The following is a 22346-nucleotide window of genomic DNA, read 5'->3' as shown; positions in this document are numbered from 1 at the left end:
CAAATTTGCAACTTTTATTCAGATAAGAGCTATTGTAAAACAAACTTGCATAATGCTATGTGCACAAAAAGAAGGGAGAGGACCCTCAAAGAAGCAATTGGGTTTAAGTGAAAAATCATCCTAGTAAATTCAACACAGTAGAGAACTACCAGTTTAGCTTGTGCCTCAACTAGATTTTTTACCCTTCCCCCCTAGATTTTGAAGAATACCTTTTAATGGCATTTTCGTTTAAGTGTTTTTTTGAAGAATAAATTGAATAAAGCAAGAAATTTGCCCTTTCCCTAGATTTTGAAAAATAATTCCCCTCCCCCTAAATTTTCGTGAGTTGACCCCACTGACAGCTTTACTTCACAGTATAAGACAATGACACAATCTTTTGTTGAAAATGTGGTATCAAAAAGCTATGTGGTATCAAACAAGAAAATCTGAGTCACAGCTCATTGAAAAAGTGCAAATACGAGCATCGAAATTTGTCCCCGATTTGAAACATGTACCTCATGAGTGAAGGCTAGATGGCCTATGCCTACCATCTTTACAATTTAGGAGGAATATTTTAGATTTGGTGAACACTTTTCGATTCGTTAAAGATATTGTTAATTTATTTTGTGATAATTTCTGTCAATTCAGCCATTGTCCACCCACATGGCAGAAACAAGTAAAATTGTACCAGACAAGGGTTTTACAAAAGTTAGCCAGGGTTCTTTTGTAAATTGTTCTGTTAAACATGGAACATATTGTCTTGTCATGTGGTTTCAACAAATACTATTGCAGCTTTTGAAACAGATTTGCTTGGAAATTCTTTTTGCAAAAGACAGTACTGTATATGGAACCATGGCATTTATGGTCTTAGCATCGTATATTGTTCTCTTGTTAAGTTTTTGTTTTGTTTATGTAACATGATAAGTTATGAAGTACAATATTCATGGTACCAATTGTCATCTTTGTTTATTCTGAAGTGTTTTTATATTGTTATCAGAAGTGTTGTCTCTAATTTTTATTATTTTGCAATGTGACAGGCATATGGGACTGCATCATCTATGGTATTGTCTGTTTTTTTTTTCAGTTATTTTTGTAACGAGACACGCCTATGGCCTATTTAGTTTTTGTCCAAAATAAATACAAAAATAAAAATATTTTTTTTTAGGACCTGAAGGGTCACCTTTTGAAGGAGGTGTATTCAAGTTAGAGCTTTTCCTACCTGAAGAGTACCCTATGTCAGCGCCTAAAGTAAGGTTTATGACAAAAATATATCATCCAAATATAGACAAACTGGGAAGGATATGTTTAGATATTTTAAAAGGTATGCTATCTTTTCTTAACTGTTACAATTATTATTTTCAAGAAAATACAAATTGGGTTATAATTTAATGAATAATGATCACAACAATAGCTGCAAACCAGTAAAGAGCAAACCACAGCCTATAGTAACCGAAAAAACTTTTGAGATAAGTTTTTGAATGTAAAAGGCCATCTGACACTGAGTTAGTGAAGAAGAACTATTATCAATGAGAAATTTAAAATCGTAAAATTCGGTAATTTCGGAAATTTGTGTCGATTTCGGAAAATCGCTTGACAAGAGGCGGTGGAACGAAGTAAAACTATACCATTAGGATCACTGGAAATTTCCAGCCCTTCATCTTAAAAATTAACGTATAAGAGCTGGATATTGGAAGCTGCAGTGATGGCATAGGTCGAAGTATGGCTGTGAAGCGTGGGTGCTCTGAAAGACGGAGTTGGATTTTTAGATGTTTTCCAGATAAATTGTCTACAGATTTTGTTTGTTTACCCGTCTGACTGATCGTGTTACAAACAGTAAGCTGCACGAAAATGTGCACCTATTCTGCTTTCTAGGGCTATAATGAGAGAAACATGAGGTGGCTAGAACACGTTTTGCGGATTAATGATGACAAATTGCCAAGGTTGTCCTTGTCGGGCAAGCATCCAGGGCCAAACGAAAAGCAGGTCGTTGTCCCCGAATGGGGTGGGAGGAGGTCGTAATGAATAATTTGAGTGAAGTTGGAACTTCCTGGAAGAGTGTCAAGAGGGAGGATTTAAATAGATTGGGATGGAGAAGCGTGAGTAGCTGTTGGCCTCAGGCAACTTGGTACTGGAGTGAGTTGTTCCAACTTTGATTGAGCCTTTTTTCTTGAGAGCGCAATACTTGTCTCCTTTTACTTTACACCAATATTTTGCCCACCTGTGTTTTATCTTCTTTTAACTTTTTTTTGGCAGTTTAGTTTTTCTAAACTGCCAAAGTTTCTGACAACAAAAAAAAAAGGAAAAGAAAGAAAATTTGACAAAAGGTGAATTTCGTCGCAAAAAGCAAAGCTTTGTTTTCCTAGAAAAAAAGGAGCCTAACAAGAAAGTATTGTTTATTTTAAACAGAACTTTTCCAGTTGATAAACGAAATCTCGAACTTCGATCATAAACAGAGTTAAATCAAAGGTTCGACATGACATCTGACTATTAAAATAAAATTTGACTCCTATCAGCACCTAACTTAAGCTTAGATACGATTTTATTTTTCTCAGAAGGACGTCAATAGCTTTGAGAGAGCCGAATGTGCTCCTTGTGTCAAAAGTAAACAAATCATAAATTTATGAACAGCATTATATATTACTCTGCCGCCTGGTTACCAAACTATTAAGACTGAACTAATGGTAAGCCTGAGATAGAGCTTAGCTAAAAACTCTCTAACTCTTTTCTGATGGAAGTACACTGGGTTTTCTGGAGGCAAAATCAGAAAAAGCCTATTTTTAGTGCCTTACCATTATAGCACTGTCAAACGCGTGCGCAGGCAAGATGATGGTTCTATATCAACCCCGTGCCTTACCAATTTACGCCTGTAGGCAGGAAAACAATATGTCTATTTGTCCTTGAGGACCTTACCCTTATAGCACTGTCACTCGCGTGCGCAGGCAGGATGATGGTTCTATATCAACCCCGTGCCTTACCAATTTACGCCTGTAGGCAGGAGAACAATATGACTATTTGTCCTTGAGGACCTTAACTACGAAAATAGCATTTTTTTTTTTTTGAAAAGAATTGTCAGGAATAGGTCTTAGTAGCAGAATGATAAAAATGAAACTAATAAAATTGAACAGGCGGGGGGGGAGTTTTTTGCCCTTGGTTAAGCCTGTATCAATTCAGCTTCATGTTGATGCACAAGCGTACTATATACTGTATGCCTTTCACAAGCCAATCTGACCAAATTGTAACTTGGTACAATCTGAAAGATATTTTCTTACGAATAAGAAATAGATGACGAATTGACAATAAACATCTATCCAACAATTTTTTGCTTGTTTTAGCAGCCAATTTTACAATAATATTCCTTACTCAACCGCATACGTGAATAATTCCTTACTAATGTACTCGTAATAACTGTGGAAAATGTTTCAGCTGATGATTGAAGTATTTGTAATATTGTATTAAGGTACAAGAGTATAAACTGTCAAATTGTCCAATAAAAGATTTTAAAATTGTTATTAAAATCTTCCGTACCAAATCCTCCCCCCTCCCCCCATGGTTCTATATATTACTTGAAATACTCTTCAATTTCTTCAAAAAAGAAGGATTACTACATTATAAAGAAATGACAAAAAGTGTATTTCTCATCTAATTTTTTAAAATCCAATTTATGATCATATTTCTTACTCAAGCACATTATTGGGTGATCCTTTTATTGTGCATAACAACTGTATAAAAACACAGCAGTTGATTGGTACAGTAATAAAATTACGGGTAAGATTTTTTCAATGTCGCATGGGAATATTTTAAAATCGGTATTTTGACACTCCATTCTAAAAAATCACCATCACCCTGGCTCTTGTTATGACTGGAAATACTCCAACCTTCCTTCCATCCTAATCCTTCCCCTTCCTTCGGCTATGTCTTGAAACACAACAACATATGTTTTAACACGATAACACACAGTTGCATATCGTATTTAAGGTGAAATTAAAATCTTTATTTTTAATAATTCACAGATAAATGGAGCCCTGCGTTACAGATTCGTACAGTTCTTCTATCAATTCAAGCTTTACTTAGCGCGCCGAATCCAGACGATCCGCTGGCCAATGATGTAGCAGAATTATGGAAGTGTAATGAAGCAGAAGCAATCCGAATTGCGCGGGAATGGACGCGACTTCATGCCATGGGAAATTAATTAATGGGAGATAGATAGGAAGAAACCATGCAAGTTTATTAAAGTGAAGATTTTTTTTTTTAGAGATTCGATTTTTTTCTGTAAGTTAATTATAAGCCCATAGGAAGGGCTTAATGACATCTTTTTTTGAAATATATAACCAGGTTTCTCATTCCCCTTGCTTTCCAGCATTGCTTATACATTTAATTTCGTGATAAATAAAATTCTAACTTATTTTTATTGCTTGGTTGTTTTAGGCCATTGTGGTTTGCGGTACAGGAGGTTCTAAGTTGAACAATATGATTTAAAGAATATATATATAATTTGAGCAACAGAGAATGTAATAAACCATGGAAGTGTAGTATGATTAATCATAGAAGGAAATAAGAAGGACAGGATTACAGTTTTGTTATAGCAGAGGCTTTCAATACCCTTGCTTTCCAGTATTCAACTGATGGAAATTAAAAGCCGCCAAGGTATAAAACAAATTTTGTAGGGTCTTAGAACAACAGAAAGATGACTTTCAGATTCTTAGACTAAATCCTCGGATTTGGGGTGACCAACGTATTTATGTTCTATTGCTTATGCTGATTTAACATGGCAGAACTACCGAACGCCTTTGACTTACGGAATCTGGAGTAGGGCGATGAGTGCCTATCTATTTAAATGAAATGGGAAATTCCTGAGAGGGTGTAAAGAGGGAGGCTTTGAATAGATTGGGATGGAGGAGGAGCGTGCGTAGCTGTGTTGACTTCAGGTTGCTTGGTGCTGCGGTGAGTTGTTAGTAGTAGTAGTAGTTCTGAATAACGAGGCTTTGTATACTTGAAAATAAATTTATTTGTTAGTGTTTAGTCATTTTGTAAAAGAGATGAAAAAAAACAAACAACTGACATTATAATAAAAATAGAACCATGCATGCCTTAACTTTGAGGAAGGGTGAAATTTCCACAAGATCTTCCCAAAGGACTTCCAAGAAAACATGAGCTAGAAAACGCACTTTTTGAAGTATTTGGCACACGTCCTGCAAAACTTTTCTAATCTTCCCCCTAATTGCCATACATGTGAATACTGAGATGCCACTTCATGAAAGCCCTGGGGAGGTAGCAAAGGATATTCTATCGCATGCTCGTAATAGTATCGTTAAAACAAACCCTTTTGATGGGGTTTTCGTCATTCCTTGAAAATTAGGGGACGGCCATGGGGCCCCTTGGTCATCTGGAACTTAGTTTCTGTCAACTAGGCATCGTAAAATTCTAGCTATGGTAGTGTTGAACGATCTTGCTTTTGATATCAGTCTGGCCCATGGGGGTGCATTTTTCTACCCTTACTAATGTTAAGTGGGAGGGGCTATAACCCTATGCGTATGTATGTCAAAGGATAATAGTACTAAAGAAGGAGCTCGAAGGGTTGTTATTTTAGATAATACACTATCTGAAATGAACTAAAATCTAATGTCAGGGTGAAGTGTCGCAGATTCTTCAATACTTAGCAGAGTTTTCCAAAGGAAAAAACTTCCTGTGTTGGCATTTTACGTTTTCGGGCATACTGACGTATATAGAAGAGTTAATAATAGGGACTAATAGCACAACAGTTGAAAAAATCAAATTCTATTTCACAAATTTGCAATGCCGTCTTATTATTACCCGAGATGAAAATTTTGTCTGGTAATTTTTTTTTTCCAAATGCAGTTAATATTCAATTATGTTATGTGGCTCTGGTACTGAATTTAGTCTACTAGGCGCTTGAGTTTTTGTTGACGTAGCCAGAATGAGCCAGAAGGATGGCATCAATTAATGCGCTGCTTCAATAGAGAAAATTCAATGGGAGTAGAAGATGTTTCATCAAAAAAATATGAAGAGCGATCCTTAGGACTTGTAATCCCGCTAATACAAATATGGTTATCTTGGAATTTAGTAAATTATTTTTTTTTTGGTCAGGTGGATTTTTCGAAAAAATCATGCCAATCAAAAAAAAGAAGAAAGAAGCAAATGAGCTCTGAGAAGAATGAAAAACTGATGATAACTGTTTTAAAAAATGTACTAAGGAAATGTTTATATCCAAATATAGCCAAAAAGCCTGCTTCGTCAGCTTGTTGTTCCCTCGCTCTACTCACTGGGGCCTCCCTCAGCGAGTTTTTCAACTTCAATGAGTGGCAAACCTTCACTCAGTTTTTAACCTATGTCTCCCAAACTATTCACAAAATGAAAAATCAATTGTGCAAATTATTAAAGTCATACAAGCAAAAACTCTGATTACTATTATTGTAACTACGAGTAAATGTGATATTCCCTAAAATTCGTCACAAATTGAATGAAACCTACTGTAAAATAGGACAATTCAAGACTTTTTGGCAGGATATATTATGTATTTATTCAAAATTTTGCTGAAAGTAGTCCAATCTGGCATCAATGCACTGGCTTAACATCAAATGTCATTCCTGGAGAAATCTGTCTATCCCACTTCCTTGATTACTCCTATTGGGCATTATGACAAAGTTCCTTACATTCCCCCCACCCAACCCAGAATTCGTATCTAATTATAAAATGTGGTATTGACACATATTTTACATATCTTAGTAGTTTATTAACCATTAAGATCCACCTGCTTTGTTATAACTTCATTAATAAAAATTGATTTTGGTCCTATTTTATTACCTCCTTGAAAACACGGGCTAAAATAAATATTTGTTAAAATTGCCAGGAATAGTGTTCATCAATCTTCTTGGCAGAAATTAACCCAATTTGGCATCAATGCCTTAGCTTAATCTCAAATTCTATTCCTATTTGAGTCTTTCTTTTCGAGTTTACTGAGTACTAATACTTAGCACTGCGATAAACTCTCTTTGAATTTAATTAGTTTAAACCCCCATCCTAGTTAATATTTAATTGAAAGTTGTTTTGTCGAATTTCTGATTGATTTTTTTTCTGCAAAATTTGGTCAATTCACAAAAAGAAAGTCAAGAAAAAGCTTGGAGTATATTTTCAAATATAAATACAAAAAAGCAAATGTAAATGTAACAATTCAAATATAAATACACATAAAAAACTACTTAGTTGCAACATACTTGCTGGTATAGTTTCTAGTAAAAGGGCCTACTTTTGCGTTTCCATAAAAAAATTGAATGGTTCCTAAATTATATTAATTTAACCATAATTATTTAGGATGTTTTATGTGGTGGTTTAGAGACATTTCTTAAACAGAAGTACAAATATTTGATACAAATCCTGATTAGACTCCCACACTCGAATTTATTTTGACAATAATGAAGCAAGTTGCATGCCTAAATTTGGCAGCACTAGTCACTTTGAAACAAAAATCAAGCAAGCCAATATTTTGAAGCAGAACCGTTCCAAGGGGGGGGGGGCAGGTCAGTTGCCCCGGGTACCGCAGCTAGGTGGACACCGCGGTTAGAGGATTGCCTACTTTGATCAGATTTTTCACAATTTATCACTGTAATTAATTTCTCTCCAGGAACCACCAACCCTAGGAACGGCTCTGTTTGAAACTGTACATTTCATCCCCCTGTCCCCTACTTTTGCTGGTAAACAGTTTCAAGAGGAAATTTGAAACATCGTATAAATATATATATACTGATAGTTCGAATCTTCTTCTGACGGAGGTAAAAGTCACAATAAAAAAGAAAAAAATAGCTTCAGGGTGTTAAAATTTATTTGAGCCTAGGAGAAACGCAATAAATAAATATATTCGGCTGTTCGCGTAGCATTTCGTAGCCGAATGTGGGAAACGTTACTCAGCTTATTAAGAGCTTCAGACACTTAAGAAGCTGAAATTTAAAGTATAAGATGCATCAGAGGGATGAAAGCTTAATAATTAAATTGAAGAGGCTGCGGATCGCTCGCGTTGTTCCCGGATTGAAGCAAAATTTCAATCAAATTTAACTGGGTTTATTCCTCCATGCCAGTATTCTTTCAGATGTATATCACAACCCAAGTCTCGAAGTGCTGCTTTTACTTCTGCTTCACACTGTTTGGGATAATTTTTCAATGCTGCGTTTAACAGTTCTTCAACTGGGAGGTCGAGAAAATGATTCGTCAGAGATCTGTCTCGTGAAACAACGTCTCTGATTGCTTTTGCTGCAGCTCTCTGAAAGGTATTAAAATAGATAAGAAACGATTTTTAGGGACAGGAGCTCAAATAAATATGTTCAGAATAAGGGATGTGTTCCAGAACTCAATTATCATTGTTTGTTACAACCTTCAGTCTAAAATGGTAGACAACAACAAATTTATACCCTAAAATGTTTGCAATAGATAAGAGGGGCCGACATTATAGTCCCTTCTGCACTTACATTATTAAAAGTTGCTTACAGCTTTGTAATATCATTTGTCTTGGATCAATAATAATAACAACTCAGTTTTGGAAAAAAAAACCCAATTCTTTTGCCCTTACAAAACTACAAAACCTTGATAATTTAATTTTTATTAGGAAAACACGTAATAACTACAATTTATGGTAGACGTTACGTTTACGAAATATTAAGTTAAGGGACAATTTCATTAATGAAACATGCAAAAAAAAAGAAAAAAAAAGTTCCATACAGCATAGAGTATAGCTTTCAAAGATGTTTCATTTATACGGAATAAAGAGGAGAAGAAGAAGTATTACATGATGAGATTTATTACGAAAAGACACCCTTTTCCCTCTAAAATCGAATCTCGAGTGTACCATAGCATCCGTGTAAACACTATAGGTCTAAACGTTCATGTCTTTCTTTCAAACTCCGTAATTACATGGTTTTCTCCCCTTGTCCCCATGCTATACAACATATAACATTACCAACGAAACTACTGATCCATGCCTATTTAAGTTTAATGTGTTCTCAATTTAATATAAACAAGATAAGGTCGAACTAATAAACTACTCCAAGTTTCATAAACCTACCACCCAGGGGAACCATTTCACAAAATGTAGGGAGGAGCAGGTATTTTTCAAAATCTCGGGGGGGCAATTTGGTTTCTTTTGTTATTTATTTGAATACAAGTATATAAAAACATATCTTCGATAAAAATACTAAAATTAGAATTTAAAATTGGCGATTACGCCTATTTCCATCCCGCAATTGACACCCTCTGCTACCACGAAAAGCTTGGTGGTTCAGACCCTGTTCAGGAGCGGAGAATTGTAAATTTTCAGTCTGATAATTGAATGCATGGAGGAAAAAGAGCAACCAATATCTCTAGAGTTGTAGCTCCTTAGCAACTTAGACTAGGGAAAATAAAAGATGGCTAACCTAGCACAAAATGGGAAGCCCATAACCCTAAACCAAAGAAGAAGAAATAGTTGTAATGAAATCATTTTATTAACAGAACAAAAAAAAAACTATTTATAAGGTAAAATGTAGCTTGCTAAGATATTTTACTATTTCGTAATTCACAAGAAAGAGGCAAAAGCAGAAAAAAACTGAAAAAGATTGTCAAAACCGTTCACCAATTATTATTTTTATGATAATTAGTGTGAACTAGATGCTCTAGTTGGTCAGTGTACGACTAAAAAGTGCAAGGTATCAGTCACAAGTAGTATGTTCTCCTGCAGAACCAGCTGCCGAATATATTAGTGACTCAGAGGAACTTTACATTCAGCTACAAGAGAAAGTTCTTTTATTAGGGAATTTAAACCCCAGGTTGGTAGAAATAGGGACAGATGGTATCCTAGCCTGGATAAATTTGGTGTAAAAACAGTAAGAATGCTGCAATTTTCTAGGCATAAAAATCTAGTCATAAAAGGGGCCCATAAATAAAACATGGTAGTCACATGATGGCAAGACGGCCAACTTGATTTATTAGGTTATTGTAAATTGAAGACTGGCAGGATAGATATTAGATACTAGAGTATATAGGAATGCTATTATTGATGTTAATGGTAAATATTACCATATAATAGTGGCCTAGAGTTACATAAAGCTGACATCTAGGAAGGATAACTATCTTCCGGGAAGTTATGACGTTGGTAAAAGCCGGGATAAGAATTTGGGATGAAATTTCCCGGAACAAATGGATATGGAACCGGATTTGCCAATGTAGAAGATCGATAAAATAGTTTGAGGAAAATAGTTGGCAAAGTAGCAGAAAGTGTCTTTGGGAGGAAGGTTAGAAAAGCAGTTAGGAATATTAGCAAAAACGCTTTAAGCTTGGTAGAAAAGAGACACAAGAAGTATTTGAGTGTTAGGTCATATGAGAATAATAGGAAAGTACGGTTATTAGAGAAGCCATTAAAGTATAAATTAAGGAGGCATGAAGTGGCTTGGGTGATAGCGCTATTAAAATTACATCAAGTTTTATTTTACCGACTGAGACTGATCTTCTTTCTTTGAATTTACATCATTTATTCGGATCCGCTCATTTCCCAAATAATAATAATAAAAAAACTTAAGCCAGTAAAATAGTGGTGCTATTACCAACTGACTGAAAACATTTGGGAGAGGGGCATCTCCCTCCATAAGTGACGCCTTTGGTTCTCAGGTGCTGATATGTGATAGATGACTTTTAGAAATATGGTGGTTGCGAGATAAAGAGATAAACTACGAAAGATTATGTGAATATGATTTTTGAAAATGGGGTCGTACCTAGCAATTTTAGGGAAACATTAATGAAACGCAATTACAAGAAAGGTCATAAGAGTGAGTTTGGTAATCATAGAGGGATTAGTTTGGGTTCTGTAAAAAGCAAATTGCTTACCACGATGATAGTTTTTGGACTTAGAAATGCAGTAAATAAAGTTTTAAGGGAAGAACAGTGTGATTTTAGGAAGGGAAGTGCATGCACCGACCGAATTTTCACTCTTAGATTAATAATGAGAAGCCTATGAATCCTCAGACACCTTTAGTCCTCAGTTTTACAGATTATGAACAGGCGTTTGATTAAGCCGATAGAAAAGCTCTATTGAAGGTCGTATCATTATAAGGTATATCAGATAAATATATTAAAGTGATTAGTGCTATGTACGACAAAAGCTGTGGGAAAGCATGGAATCAAATGGGAAGATAAAACTCACTATATATACATTTATACAGTACAATCACTTCCTATCTCAACCATTATACAAAGTCGGACCAAGAGACAAGTGCTCCGGAGAACGTAGAAACATAAGCGACATTAGATTTTTTCACGGGTAGACAAGTCACGGGTTTAAAGAATCTAATTTTAACTTAATTTATTCTAATAAATATATGAAAATCGGTAATTAGTAGTGCAATGTTATTATTAGATGTTTTTAGAAGTTATAAGTAGGTTTCAAAGTCTCAAGTTGGCTTCAAAGGCATTTTGAAAAAGTTTCCGCCAAAACACGTGTTCCAGGGTACACTGAATACACTAAATTGTTGATGGACGAGGATATGGGCGGAGCTTTTATACGCGCCAAGACTGTAGTAGCCGAATATTACTGAGTCGTGATTATACTGTATATAATTTATATAGCCTACAGAGATAAAACTATACAAGACTTGCATTATGCAGATGATTTGAGTTTCCTAGATAAAAATGTTAGCAAAACGAATGAGTTTTTGGATGCTAAAAAAAATATGTTTCGAAGACTAGATCGCTTAGACTAGGAATTAATAAAGGTGGGGAAGTGATTTTAGGTAAAAAAAAAATATCAATCAAGTTGGATATGTTGCACAACTCAATTACCGAACAAAACAGAACGACACTAAAAAATAGAAAATTTAATACGCTAAAATATAATACGCTAAGTCAGATCAGCAAAATCAAACTCTTGCTGACACTAAAGTGCTCTTATACCGCCATAGTATAAACAAAAATATAAAAGACGTGTGGTTCGGTTATATACGTGATTTACTGATTTTCTGATAATGCAGTCTCAAAGTCGTTCTTGAAATAAATATTTATCTCCCGGAAAATATTACATCTGACATGCACATACACTTGAAAATTCTAGCACCTACATCACTCAACTTTACGGACAGGTTAAGAACCCAAATTTAAAGACAGGTTAAGAACATGAGAGTAAAATATGCAGTAAGTAAACAAACTTCATTTTTTCTGTTAAATTAAACGGATGTAAAAAAAAAGCTTTTTTGTTAGGTTAGCTTTTTAAGAACTGGATGCTAATCTAAAGGAAAAAAATTGATAAATAGGGAATTTCTATCTGAATTTGAAGGTCCATTCACTTCATATCTATATTTCAAAAAAATCTAGGGAAGACTAGGGAAAAATCAAAGTTAAATTTTTGAGAATCCAAAACATTAGGGCATTCAACTTCAAAATTAGATTTCTAAAAAGCTAGAGAAAAGCTGGATGAATAAGATATTTTTTGGTGAAACTCAATTAAGCCGAATTTCAGAAAAACTAGAGAAATGGGTTAACAAGACATTTGATTCTGAAATCCAATGAAGTTAAATTTCGAAAAGGAATTATTCTAAAAAGCTAAGAATTTCTAAGTCGAAACGTTTCTGAATTTAAATGTACATTCATTTCAAAGTTTAATTCCAAAAAACTAGCGAAGGCTCAAATTTAAATTTTTGAGAACGTTAAACGTTAGGATATCAAACTTCAAAGTTACTTTTCTTAAAGGCTAGAGAAAAACTGGATGAACCAAGAAGTATTTATTGAAATTAAATGAAGTTGAATTTAAGAAAAACTAGAAAAGTGGACGAATAAGAAATTTCTTTTGTGGAATCAAATGAAGGTAAATTTCTGAAAAGGAATTATTCTGAAAAACTAAGAAATTCTAACCAAAACTTAAGTTAAATTTCTGTCGATTTTTTGGAAAACTAGAAACAACTGGATAAGTAAAAATTTCGGTACTTATTTAGTATCCAGTAAACACGCGAGACAGCCACTCGAGAAAGCAAAGATCAAATAGGCACTACCCGATAATTATTTTGAGTCGCTGAACAAACAAAGGGTTTCTCACTCCGGGAACTATATCTAAATTTTATTTTTTTGGGGTTTAGGGGAAAAAACGCACATAAGCTAGGTTAAGTATTTAATATACGCTATACTTTACACCCCCCCCCCCTAATGTGCAAATATTTAGCCCAAATTTGTTTCTAAACTGTTATATTTTTTCATACTTTACTAGCATTAACCAAACTTCACTTCCTGCGTGTTTACTGGATACTAAATAAGTACCAAAATTTCTTTCTAAAATCAAATGAAGTTACATTTCTGAAAAAGAACTTCGCTGAAAGTTCAAGAATTTTCAGTCGAAACGTTTCTGAATTGGAAACATTCATTCACTTCAAAGTTAAATTTTCGAGAAAATAATAAGTTAGGGTATTCAGCTTAAAAGTTAAATTTCTGAAAAACTAGAGAAGAACGGGAATGATATGAAATTTCTTAAATGTTCATTCACTCCAAAATCAAATTCCTAAAAATCTAGTAAAAAGTCAAGTTGCATTTTCGAGAAACTTAGAAGTTAGAATAATCAACTTCAAAGCTAATTTTATGAAAAGCCAGAGAAGAACTGGATAACAAAGGAATTTCTTTCTGAAATCGAAAGAAGTTAAATTTTTGAAAAGCTACATAAGAAAACTGATAGGAGAACAAGAGCCTTGAATGACAAACTGCATAAGAAAACCTTTTTTCTGAGCCTAAAGTAAATTTTCTGAAACTGAATTTCTTTGGAAACTGAAGAATTTTAAATTTTTATTGTGACGTCTAGACTAAATAAATTGAAATAAAAAATAAACATATCTCGTGGTATTAGAACAGGTTAGTTGGCTAAGTTTATTTTTGCAGTATTCCTCTTTAAAATATCATTTAATAATATAATTCTTTGTAATAATATAATATTTATTCATAAAATTAAAAAAAAAACATAAAATAAAACAAAATATAAAAATTTAATAAAAATAATAATAATAATAAAAACTATATAAAATTTAAATATATAATATTTAATAGTCTTTTCTAGCAAGACAAGCCAATTCTTAAGCAACATACAAAGAATATGAATTTATTATGGAGTCTATATGTATAAAAACTTGTTGAGGTATATAAAAAACCCAAAGTTTGTCCAAGTTTACCCGATTTCCATGCCCTTTTGTGGGGGAAGGAATGGAGAGATACTTCAGAAGACTAACGTGGCAATTGAGAAGCCCTGTATGAAACGTTTATACGAGGGCAAATTGTAGAAAAAACTAAAAAAGAAACTTTGATTTTTCTCGGGGGGGGGGGGGAGGGGACTATGTTGTTGCGGTGATTTTCAAATATTTGGCATCATAGAATTTTCACTCAATGATATTTTGGCCCTATTTGCCAAAAATTCTTGCTTTGTTGCCAAATATGGCACTTTTCTCGTGGTGCGGTCCCATTGGTAATTTTTTAAGCGAGTTTTCTAAAGAAAATCCATGACATCTGGGTTCGATATAATCAACCCTGGGAAAAAAAGAAGAGAAAACAAAGGACCCAACACAGCAGCTGCTCTGCCCATGCTAAATTGTGGGTTCCCACGGTTTTAAAAATGGGGACTGTAAACAACCAATTAAAGGTTTTGAAATGTGAGAAAGCGAATGGCTATTAGAATTTGCAACCACTGACTCTGTACGTACACTCCCGAGGGAAAAACCAGAGGGAGTGTGAAAATGAAATCTGATTAGTTAAGTCTACCTAGACACCCATCAACAGGTTGAAAAATTAGGAAAAAAGGAATTCAATTTTTAATGAAGCTGAATTTTAATGAACGGAAATTTCAGGGGGGGGGGGGGTCAAAACCGGTACCCTCCCAGATAAGGCATTGCTACTATGTTCCGGGGTTATCTCCTTACTAGGTTACAGCTATATTGATTGATAACCATGATGGATTGATAGAATTTTCTTCTATAAATGCTTAGTGCTCGGCCAAGAATACCGGAAGACAATATTGGTGAGCTGGAAAAATTGATTTCCACATCTTCTGTTGCTCACAAGTACAAATTACTGTTTAGCTTAATCTGATAATCACGATTTTCAAAACATTCCTAGTTAGAAAACATTTTTCACCAGACGGTTTCCTTAAAACTTCGTTTTTTAAGTTTGGCTAATATACAAGGGCGTATCAGGGATCTTTGTTCGGGAGGGGGTTTTAAAAAAAAAACAACTCAAAAACGCACCAAAAATGGTTTCTATGTTTATTTTTATATTATGTGAGCTTTACAAAATTTAAGGGGAGGGGGGTGTCAAAACCGGTACCCCCCCCCCCCCCGATATGGCATTGTTACTATGTTCTGGGCTTATCTCCTTACTAGGTTGCAGCTACTGAGTCAACCATGATGGATAAGGCGAATTTTCTATGGGAACATTTTATTAGAAAAGGGTGACGACATTTTAACATTGTGGCAAACAAGTGGCTCAAAGATGGCTCAAGTGGCTCAAAGATGTAGCTGAAAAAGATTTTAAAAATGAAACAGCTGAATAAGTTTTTTAGAATTTAATTTTTTTTAAACAAAAAAGAAATCGTACTTACAATAACTCTAGGCTTTGTTTCATGTATTTTCAAGGCATCGACAAGAACAGTGTGACCTGATGCATCGCATATACGTTGAGCATTTTGTGGATGACGCAACGCCAAAGCCGCTAGAGCCAGACAGCCGGTTTCACAAACTGCAGGAATGGTCTAAAAATACATTACATTTAACCATGAGTTAAAAAAGGGTATTTATGACCTGGGGTTTTATGAATTTTGTTTCAAATAAATATAGTTTTCATTCTATAAAACTGAGGCCATTCTATAATGGCCTCATTCTATAATGGCCATTATAGAATGAGGCCATTCTATAATGGCCTCATTTGCCAATCTGACTTTAAAGAGGAGAATTATCTGTTGTACACGTGACATATGTTTGTCGGTGATTAGTCAGACAATAAGTTTTTGCAGTTCTGGAAGTGTTTAAACGTGAGTTTTTTTGTTTTTTTTTCGTTGTTCTTTTTTTGGTGTGTTTTGTTGTCGTTTTCTATAGATGAGTTAATTCAAAAAATTGTTCCTTGTCCTTCAATTATTTTTTTCCATTAAAGACTCCTGGACGTGGAGCCGAAACATTCTGATGTTTTCTTATTATTAAAATTTGTTTTTTTTTTCTTTTATTTTGATCCACTGCTTTAATTAAATTAAACCCGTTTTCTCTCTCTCAAGTTTTGTAAATCGAAAAGCAGTGTGGTCTAAGAAATTATTTATTTATACACAAAAGGTCGTTTTATCTTTGGCAAAAAAGAATTCTGTCTACTTTTCTTTGATTGTAAGTTTTGAAAGTAAAATCGGGCCCATCTGATTGAAGTTCAGCCCCACCCAATCTTACTTAGTATGCTTTTTGGTGGCTTGACATGACAAATTATCTTGTTTGAGCGTTCAAGCTTTACAATTTAAAATGTGTGCCAAGACTTGGAAAGAGGTATCTTTTCTAAGGTACAGCTGGCTTATTGCGCGCACGAAAACGCTGAAACAATGGTGGTAGAAACCGCTGCGCCTGACCATTTCTTTTGACTCTTTGATTCTACATATAATATATATTGTATATATAATATATATTGTATGATATATAATATATTTTTTAAAATATAGTAATATAAATAATATAATATAATTAGTATATAAAATTAGTAGATCCCATGTATAGAACATCGATAATTGCTCAAACCTTTCGACTAGACAAGCTGGTAATGTCTTGCGTTAAATCAGGCCCGCCTCAAAGGGTGTTCAATACCCCTCCCCCAAAATACCCTCGAGGTTTTTTTGAATTTTCATATAACTCACATATTGTAGGTCTGTTTTGCAAAGCTGTGCCCCCCCCCACCCGAAATAAATTTATGTGGAAAGTATTCAGAATCAATTTTCTACCTTGTGTTTTCTATTTCTTAAGTTCAGAAGATGACAAAGTTAACAATATAGGAGGTAAAAAGAGCAATAACAAAAGAAAAGGAAAATGACCTGTCATTAAACCAGCTCCATGGAAACGTTTAATCAACTACCATTCATTATAAGATGTCTTTATATTCCACAGTGCGAACAGAAACAAAGAAGTTACAGTCATATTTATTATATATTTTTTTATATACAATAAATGCAAAACTAGGCAGAGATCTCCTTTATTATTTAACGAACATGGTTTAGATTTGCAACAAGAGAATAAAATTCTGTTAAGAGAATTTATGAAAACAGGTTTTTGTGTGAGTATTTCCTTTGTCATATATGTAAAAAAAGAACAGAAAAAATAGATATTCTTGACAAAAAAATTACCTTTCTAAATATACTTATTTTTTTTCTTGCAATAGGTCAACATAAATACATATAATAAAACTAGTCAAGACACGCACGATACATATAATCTTTCCTTTTTAATTTTCAGAATTGATCTGATCCGGCGGAGGAAAACAAACAGTAAAAAAAGGGTTAAAGTAGGTAGAAGTAGGAATTAGTCTTTAATCTTAACTTCATTTGGACTAAAGCCTCGTCTTGATTGACGTCATTCACCCTGCCAGCACCAGGGCCGACTTGGACAAAATAGCCAGTCATAGCCTTCGAATTTTCGAAGGCTGTCTAATCATAGCCGGTCCGAAAATGATCCACCTACAAAAAACGGTGCTGGCAGGGCGAATGATGTCAGTCAAGATAAGGCTTAAGCCTGAATAACGGCGCTGTGGAGTGGTAGTTCTCTTAGATCTCTTAGAAATAATAATTATTATTATATTTTTATTGATAACTCTCTTGATGTTTTATCAATAACTTGCGGAAAAATATTAGGATTCAGCCCCATTTAAATTGGGGAACGATAGGTTGTGGAAACGATAGAGCAACTAGCCGCTCCATGGCTCAGGAATTCAACTGCAGTCATAAAGACCGAGAAAAACAAATGAATCACACAACCATCCGTTATTCAATCAAACAGTTCAATGAAACCGGCTTAGTTGCTGACCGCGATAAAATATTGGTCGACAGAAGATTACAACTGATTGTCCGCCATGGTCAGGGCAAATTTTACAAGAATCGTCGTAAAACCAGTAAGGAAAATGAGCCAGGAGCTAATGATCAGCAGATCACCAGTACATCACTTAAGAATGAGATTTCATCTGCGCAAAATGCGTCTTGTGCAAGCCCTACGTGGCTTGCAGAGCTTATTTATGGCTTATTCTGAATATCCTCATGGTCTTCTAGTCTACCTGGCCAGTCTCAAAAAAATTGTACGCTTTAATAATCAAATCGGCACAATTTCTGCCATTTTCCGGCAAAAATTTCCGAATAGTATCGTAGTGCCAATATCAAGGAAACATATGCCATTTGTCAAGTTACCATTTTCACTATAAATCGGCCGAAAAAAATTTTTTTATCAGCAGTTAGGCCATCACAACTTGCCACGAATAGTTTAGAGACTGACACATGACTCGCATCGATTCTTCCAAAGTCTTCTGCTGTATCGCGACCAATAAAGATCCTCTCCAGATGTCTTACTGTGACACGGTTTGGTTTTTTCAGGCAAAATTGTATTCTTATCTGAAACTCTTTCCTACTTTCTGCATTTGCAATTATTCAAACTCATTCATATAGTAGCTACTGCCTATTTTTGTCAAGAGCATTTCCAAAAGTGGGGTCCAAAAGCTTCCAATAAAAAACAAGCAAACTTTAAAGTAAAAAAAACAGATAAATAAAAAGAAGATAACAAAAATATAAAAAAGAAAAATATATAAAAAGAAAAAAGAAGAATAAAAATAAAAGAAGAAGAGAAGAAACTTTAAAACAAAAAGAGAAGTTTTTGACCACTGTGTCTTCGAACATCTTTCTACAGACGTCTGGTATTCCAACTGTGGAGTTTTCAGAATAGGAGGATCAAATCATTTTCAGTGCCCAAGTGATTTCTGCTACTGTTGTTTCGCCCCAGACTGAATAAGCATCCAGGTGCTTTGACAGTTTAGCCGGTTGGCTACGCTCCTTGGGAGACGTTCTACATGGACGAAACTGCGTTGGTTTTAGTTCTATGTCAACATTCTTTATATTATCAGAGTTCTTCGCGCTATAGCAAGATACGAGATCTAACTTAAGGGTCCAAGGGACCCTAACCTAACCCTAAAAAGAAACACTAGGACCAGAGACAAGGGATGAGTTGCAAATAATGCAATAGAAACATAATAGGTTGGCAGAAACGGCTTTACGCTGTTGTTTCATCTGGTATCACGTCGCATCTTTCTCTTCTAACCATGCCTAATTGAATTTACGTTTCCCTATTCTTATCCCAGCTGACACCATTTTCGAAACTATAAACCTTGTTTCTGCAAAAAAATTCACTCTTAGAAAAAATAGACTAGCCTATTACCACGCATGTATTCAAAAGTATAGAACAAATATTTATATTTCCTGGAGTCTCGGGCATCTTTACTGTGTAAATGATTACATTAACGAAAGAAAGAATATTTTACTCATATGTAGCCTATGTGTCAATAAAAACAAGCATATATCAATAAATCAAACAGTTCGTGGTAACGAACTGTAAGTAAAGACGACCCGGCTGAATAGTAACCGAAACTCTAAAAAAACGGAATTTTGATACCAATAGATGCATCAAAAGAATCACATTTTAATGTTGATTTAAAATATATATGTTTCATCAAGTTTAGTCTTACCCATTAAAAGTTACGGGCCTGAGAGAATTTGCCTTGTTTTCGAAAAAAGGAGAAACACCGCCTAAAAGTCATAGAACCTTAATGGAAATTACAACGTCACATTCTGCGTATCAGAGAACTCTACAGTAGAGGTTTCAAGCTCCTATCTGCAAAAATGTGGAATTTTGTATTCCACATTACAAAGAAGCAAGATCACGGATGCGTGTTTATATGTTTTTTGTTTTTTTTCCCAGGGCGGATCGTATCCACCCAGTGGTCCTAGAATATCGCGGAAGGGCTCATTCAAACGGAAATTGAAAGTTCTAGTGCCCTTTTTAAATGAGAAAAAAGTGGAGGGAAACTAGGCCCCCTCCCACGCTCATTTTTTCACCAGTCACCCGATCAAAAATTTTCAGATAGCCAATTTGTTCAGCATTGTCGAAAAATATAATAACTGTCTTTGAGGATGATTAATCCCCCACAATCCTCGGAAAAGAGCAGCAAGTTATGAACTTTGCCCAATGTTTACATATAATATTAGTTATTGGGAAGTATACAAACGTTTTCAGGGGGGATTTTTCTGGTAGTGGGTGAGGGGATGTGTCAGGGGTTGCGTAGGAGGATCTTTCTATGGAGGAAGTTTTCATAGGGGAATGGACATTGCAATGAAGGGGGCACCAGATTTCCCAGCATTATTTAAAAAAACGATCAGAAATTAAAAAAAGTTTTTCAACTGACAGCAAGGAGCAACAACAAAACTTAAAACGAACAGAAATTATTAAGTATATGATTCGGTTCGCCTCCTAGTCAATACCTCGCTCTTTACGCTAAAGTTTTTTTTAGTACTTTCATAAGAGCTATTTATTCTAATTAACGGCCTTTGTGATTAAGTTGTCATTTATAAAGAATTGAAACAAAATTTGAACTTTAGCGTAAAGAGCGTGGTACTGACTAGGGGGCAAACACCCGTAATATACGGGATGAAAATATACGAATATAGAAGTTCGTTACGTAAATTAATTCGTAAGTTACGTTTATTTATTACTAATAAAAACGTTCGTAAATAAAATTAAACAGCTTTCGAGAAAGCCATTTAACCAAAAAAAAGTAAAATTAATATGCAATTATTCATTATTCATGTACAGTTAGCCAAAATCAAAACCTGCATTAACTCAAAAACGTTCAGAAACTAAAAAAAAACAAACAATTTTCTTAACTGAAAGTAAGGAGCGACATTAAAACTTGAAACGAAAAGATATTATTCCGTATATAAAATGGGTTGTCCCCTCCTCAATGCCCCGCTCTTTACGCTAAAGTTTGACTCTTTCTCACAATTCTACTTTTTAAAACAATAAAAAACTTTAGCGTAAAGAGCAAGGGATTGAGGAGGGGACAGCCCCTTTCATATACGGAATAGTTTTTGTTCTTTTTAAGTTTTAATGTCGCTCCTTACTTTCAGTTAAAAAAAACTTGTTTTTTTATTTAATACACAAAGAAACAGATGAGATAATGTCGGCTGGTCAAAGGAATATGTAAAAAAAAAAAATTAAAAGGAAAAAATATTTCATTTAAAAGATAATTGGCTTTTGTTTTTTTTTTAATTCATAATCATTATTCCTATGTGGAAATTGTTTTGGGAGATGTGTAAAAATCTTAAAATGAAAAACAGTGTTGATGTCCTAAACTTGCTATCTTGCAGAATGAAAATTAAAAGATAAATGGAATATATTACCAAATGATGCATGATTGCCAAAACAACTGGAGGTATTCCATCCATTTTTCCGATTAGGTGTTTTATGTCATCGTTTCCGGCCAAGGCCTTGATCAGAGCCAGGCCCCCTTTTGCACACGATCGATCAGTTGCATGCACAGCAAGTGTTTCAAAAACTAAGGACAGTCCTCCATGATCAGCAATCTCTTGACAGAATTCATTTCGGATGGCCAACTTCGAAAGTGTAGATAGCAATGAAGCAGCTGTTTCTGCTGATGATGAATGTTCTACATACACAAAACACAAATAATAAAGATAAATCAAGGACTAAAAAAAAAATAATCGAATTTACAAACACAACTTATGCTCAGCCTCCTCCCTCCCATACACACAGAATGTTCTACATACTTGATGATGAATGTTCTACATACACAAAACACAAATAATAAAGATAAATCAAGGACTAAAAAAAAAATAATCGAATTTACAAACACAACTTATGCTCAGCCTCCTCCCTCCCATACACACAGAATGTTCTACATACTTGATGATGAATGTTCTACATACACAAAACACAAATAATAAAGATAAATGAAGGACTACAGAAAAAATAATCGAATTTACAAACACAACTTATGCTCAGCCTCCTCCCTCCCATACACACAGAATGTTCTACATACTTGATGATGAATGTTCTACATACACAAAACACAAATAATAAAGATAAATCAAGGACTACAGAATAAATAATCGAATTTACAAACACAACTTATGCTCAGCCTCCTCCCTCCCATACACACAGAAGTTGTGCATCTTGACAGTTTAGAATAAAGTCATATTAGTAAATGGGCTGATGAAGAATCTGCTAAAATTAGCAACTCAGTGCAGCACAAACTCGATGGAGACCAATAATGCTCCACACGCCCCTCCCCCACAGTAATCT

At 34.5% G+C, this 22346-nt stretch overlaps 2 protein-coding genes across 2 annotated transcripts in view; one reads left to right on the top strand and one right to left on the bottom strand.

Moving 5' to 3' along the window:
- ben (bendless) overlaps positions 1–4383 on the top strand; it is a 33025-nt gene extending 28642 nt beyond the window's left edge. Inside the window, exons 3-4 of the mRNA XM_089094268.1 lie at positions 1145–1300; positions 3990–4383. Of these exons, the coding sequence (XP_088950394.1) occupies positions 1145–1300; positions 3990–4168 (335 nt within the window). The 3' untranslated portion in view covers positions 4169–4383. The remainder of the gene's footprint in view (positions 1–1144; positions 1301–3989) is intronic.
- A 2720-nt stretch (positions 4384–7103) lies between these two features.
- LOC148948289 (armadillo repeat-containing protein 6) overlaps positions 7104–22346 on the bottom strand; it is a 30340-nt gene continuing 15097 nt past the window's right edge. Inside the window, exons 4-6 of the mRNA XM_089093870.1 lie at positions 21425–21690; positions 15572–15721; positions 7104–8251 (exon numbers count right to left, since the gene is read on the bottom strand). Coding sequence (XP_088949996.1) covers positions 8033–8251; positions 15572–15721; positions 21425–21690 — 635 coding nt within the window. The 3' untranslated portion in view covers positions 7104–8032. The remainder of the gene's footprint in view (positions 8252–15571; positions 15722–21424; positions 21691–22346) is intronic.

Source organism: Artemia sp. Qi Xiang Cuo, chromosome 9, assembly GCF_049724085.1.
Source record: "Artemia sp. Qi Xiang Cuo chromosome 9, ASM4972408v1, whole genome shotgun sequence".
Classification (NCBI taxonomy): domain Eukaryota; kingdom Metazoa; phylum Arthropoda; class Branchiopoda; order Anostraca; family Artemiidae; genus Artemia; species Artemia sp. Qi Xiang Cuo.
Note: the sequence above shows the minus strand (reverse complement) of the source record. Positions and strands in the feature narration are given on the sequence as shown.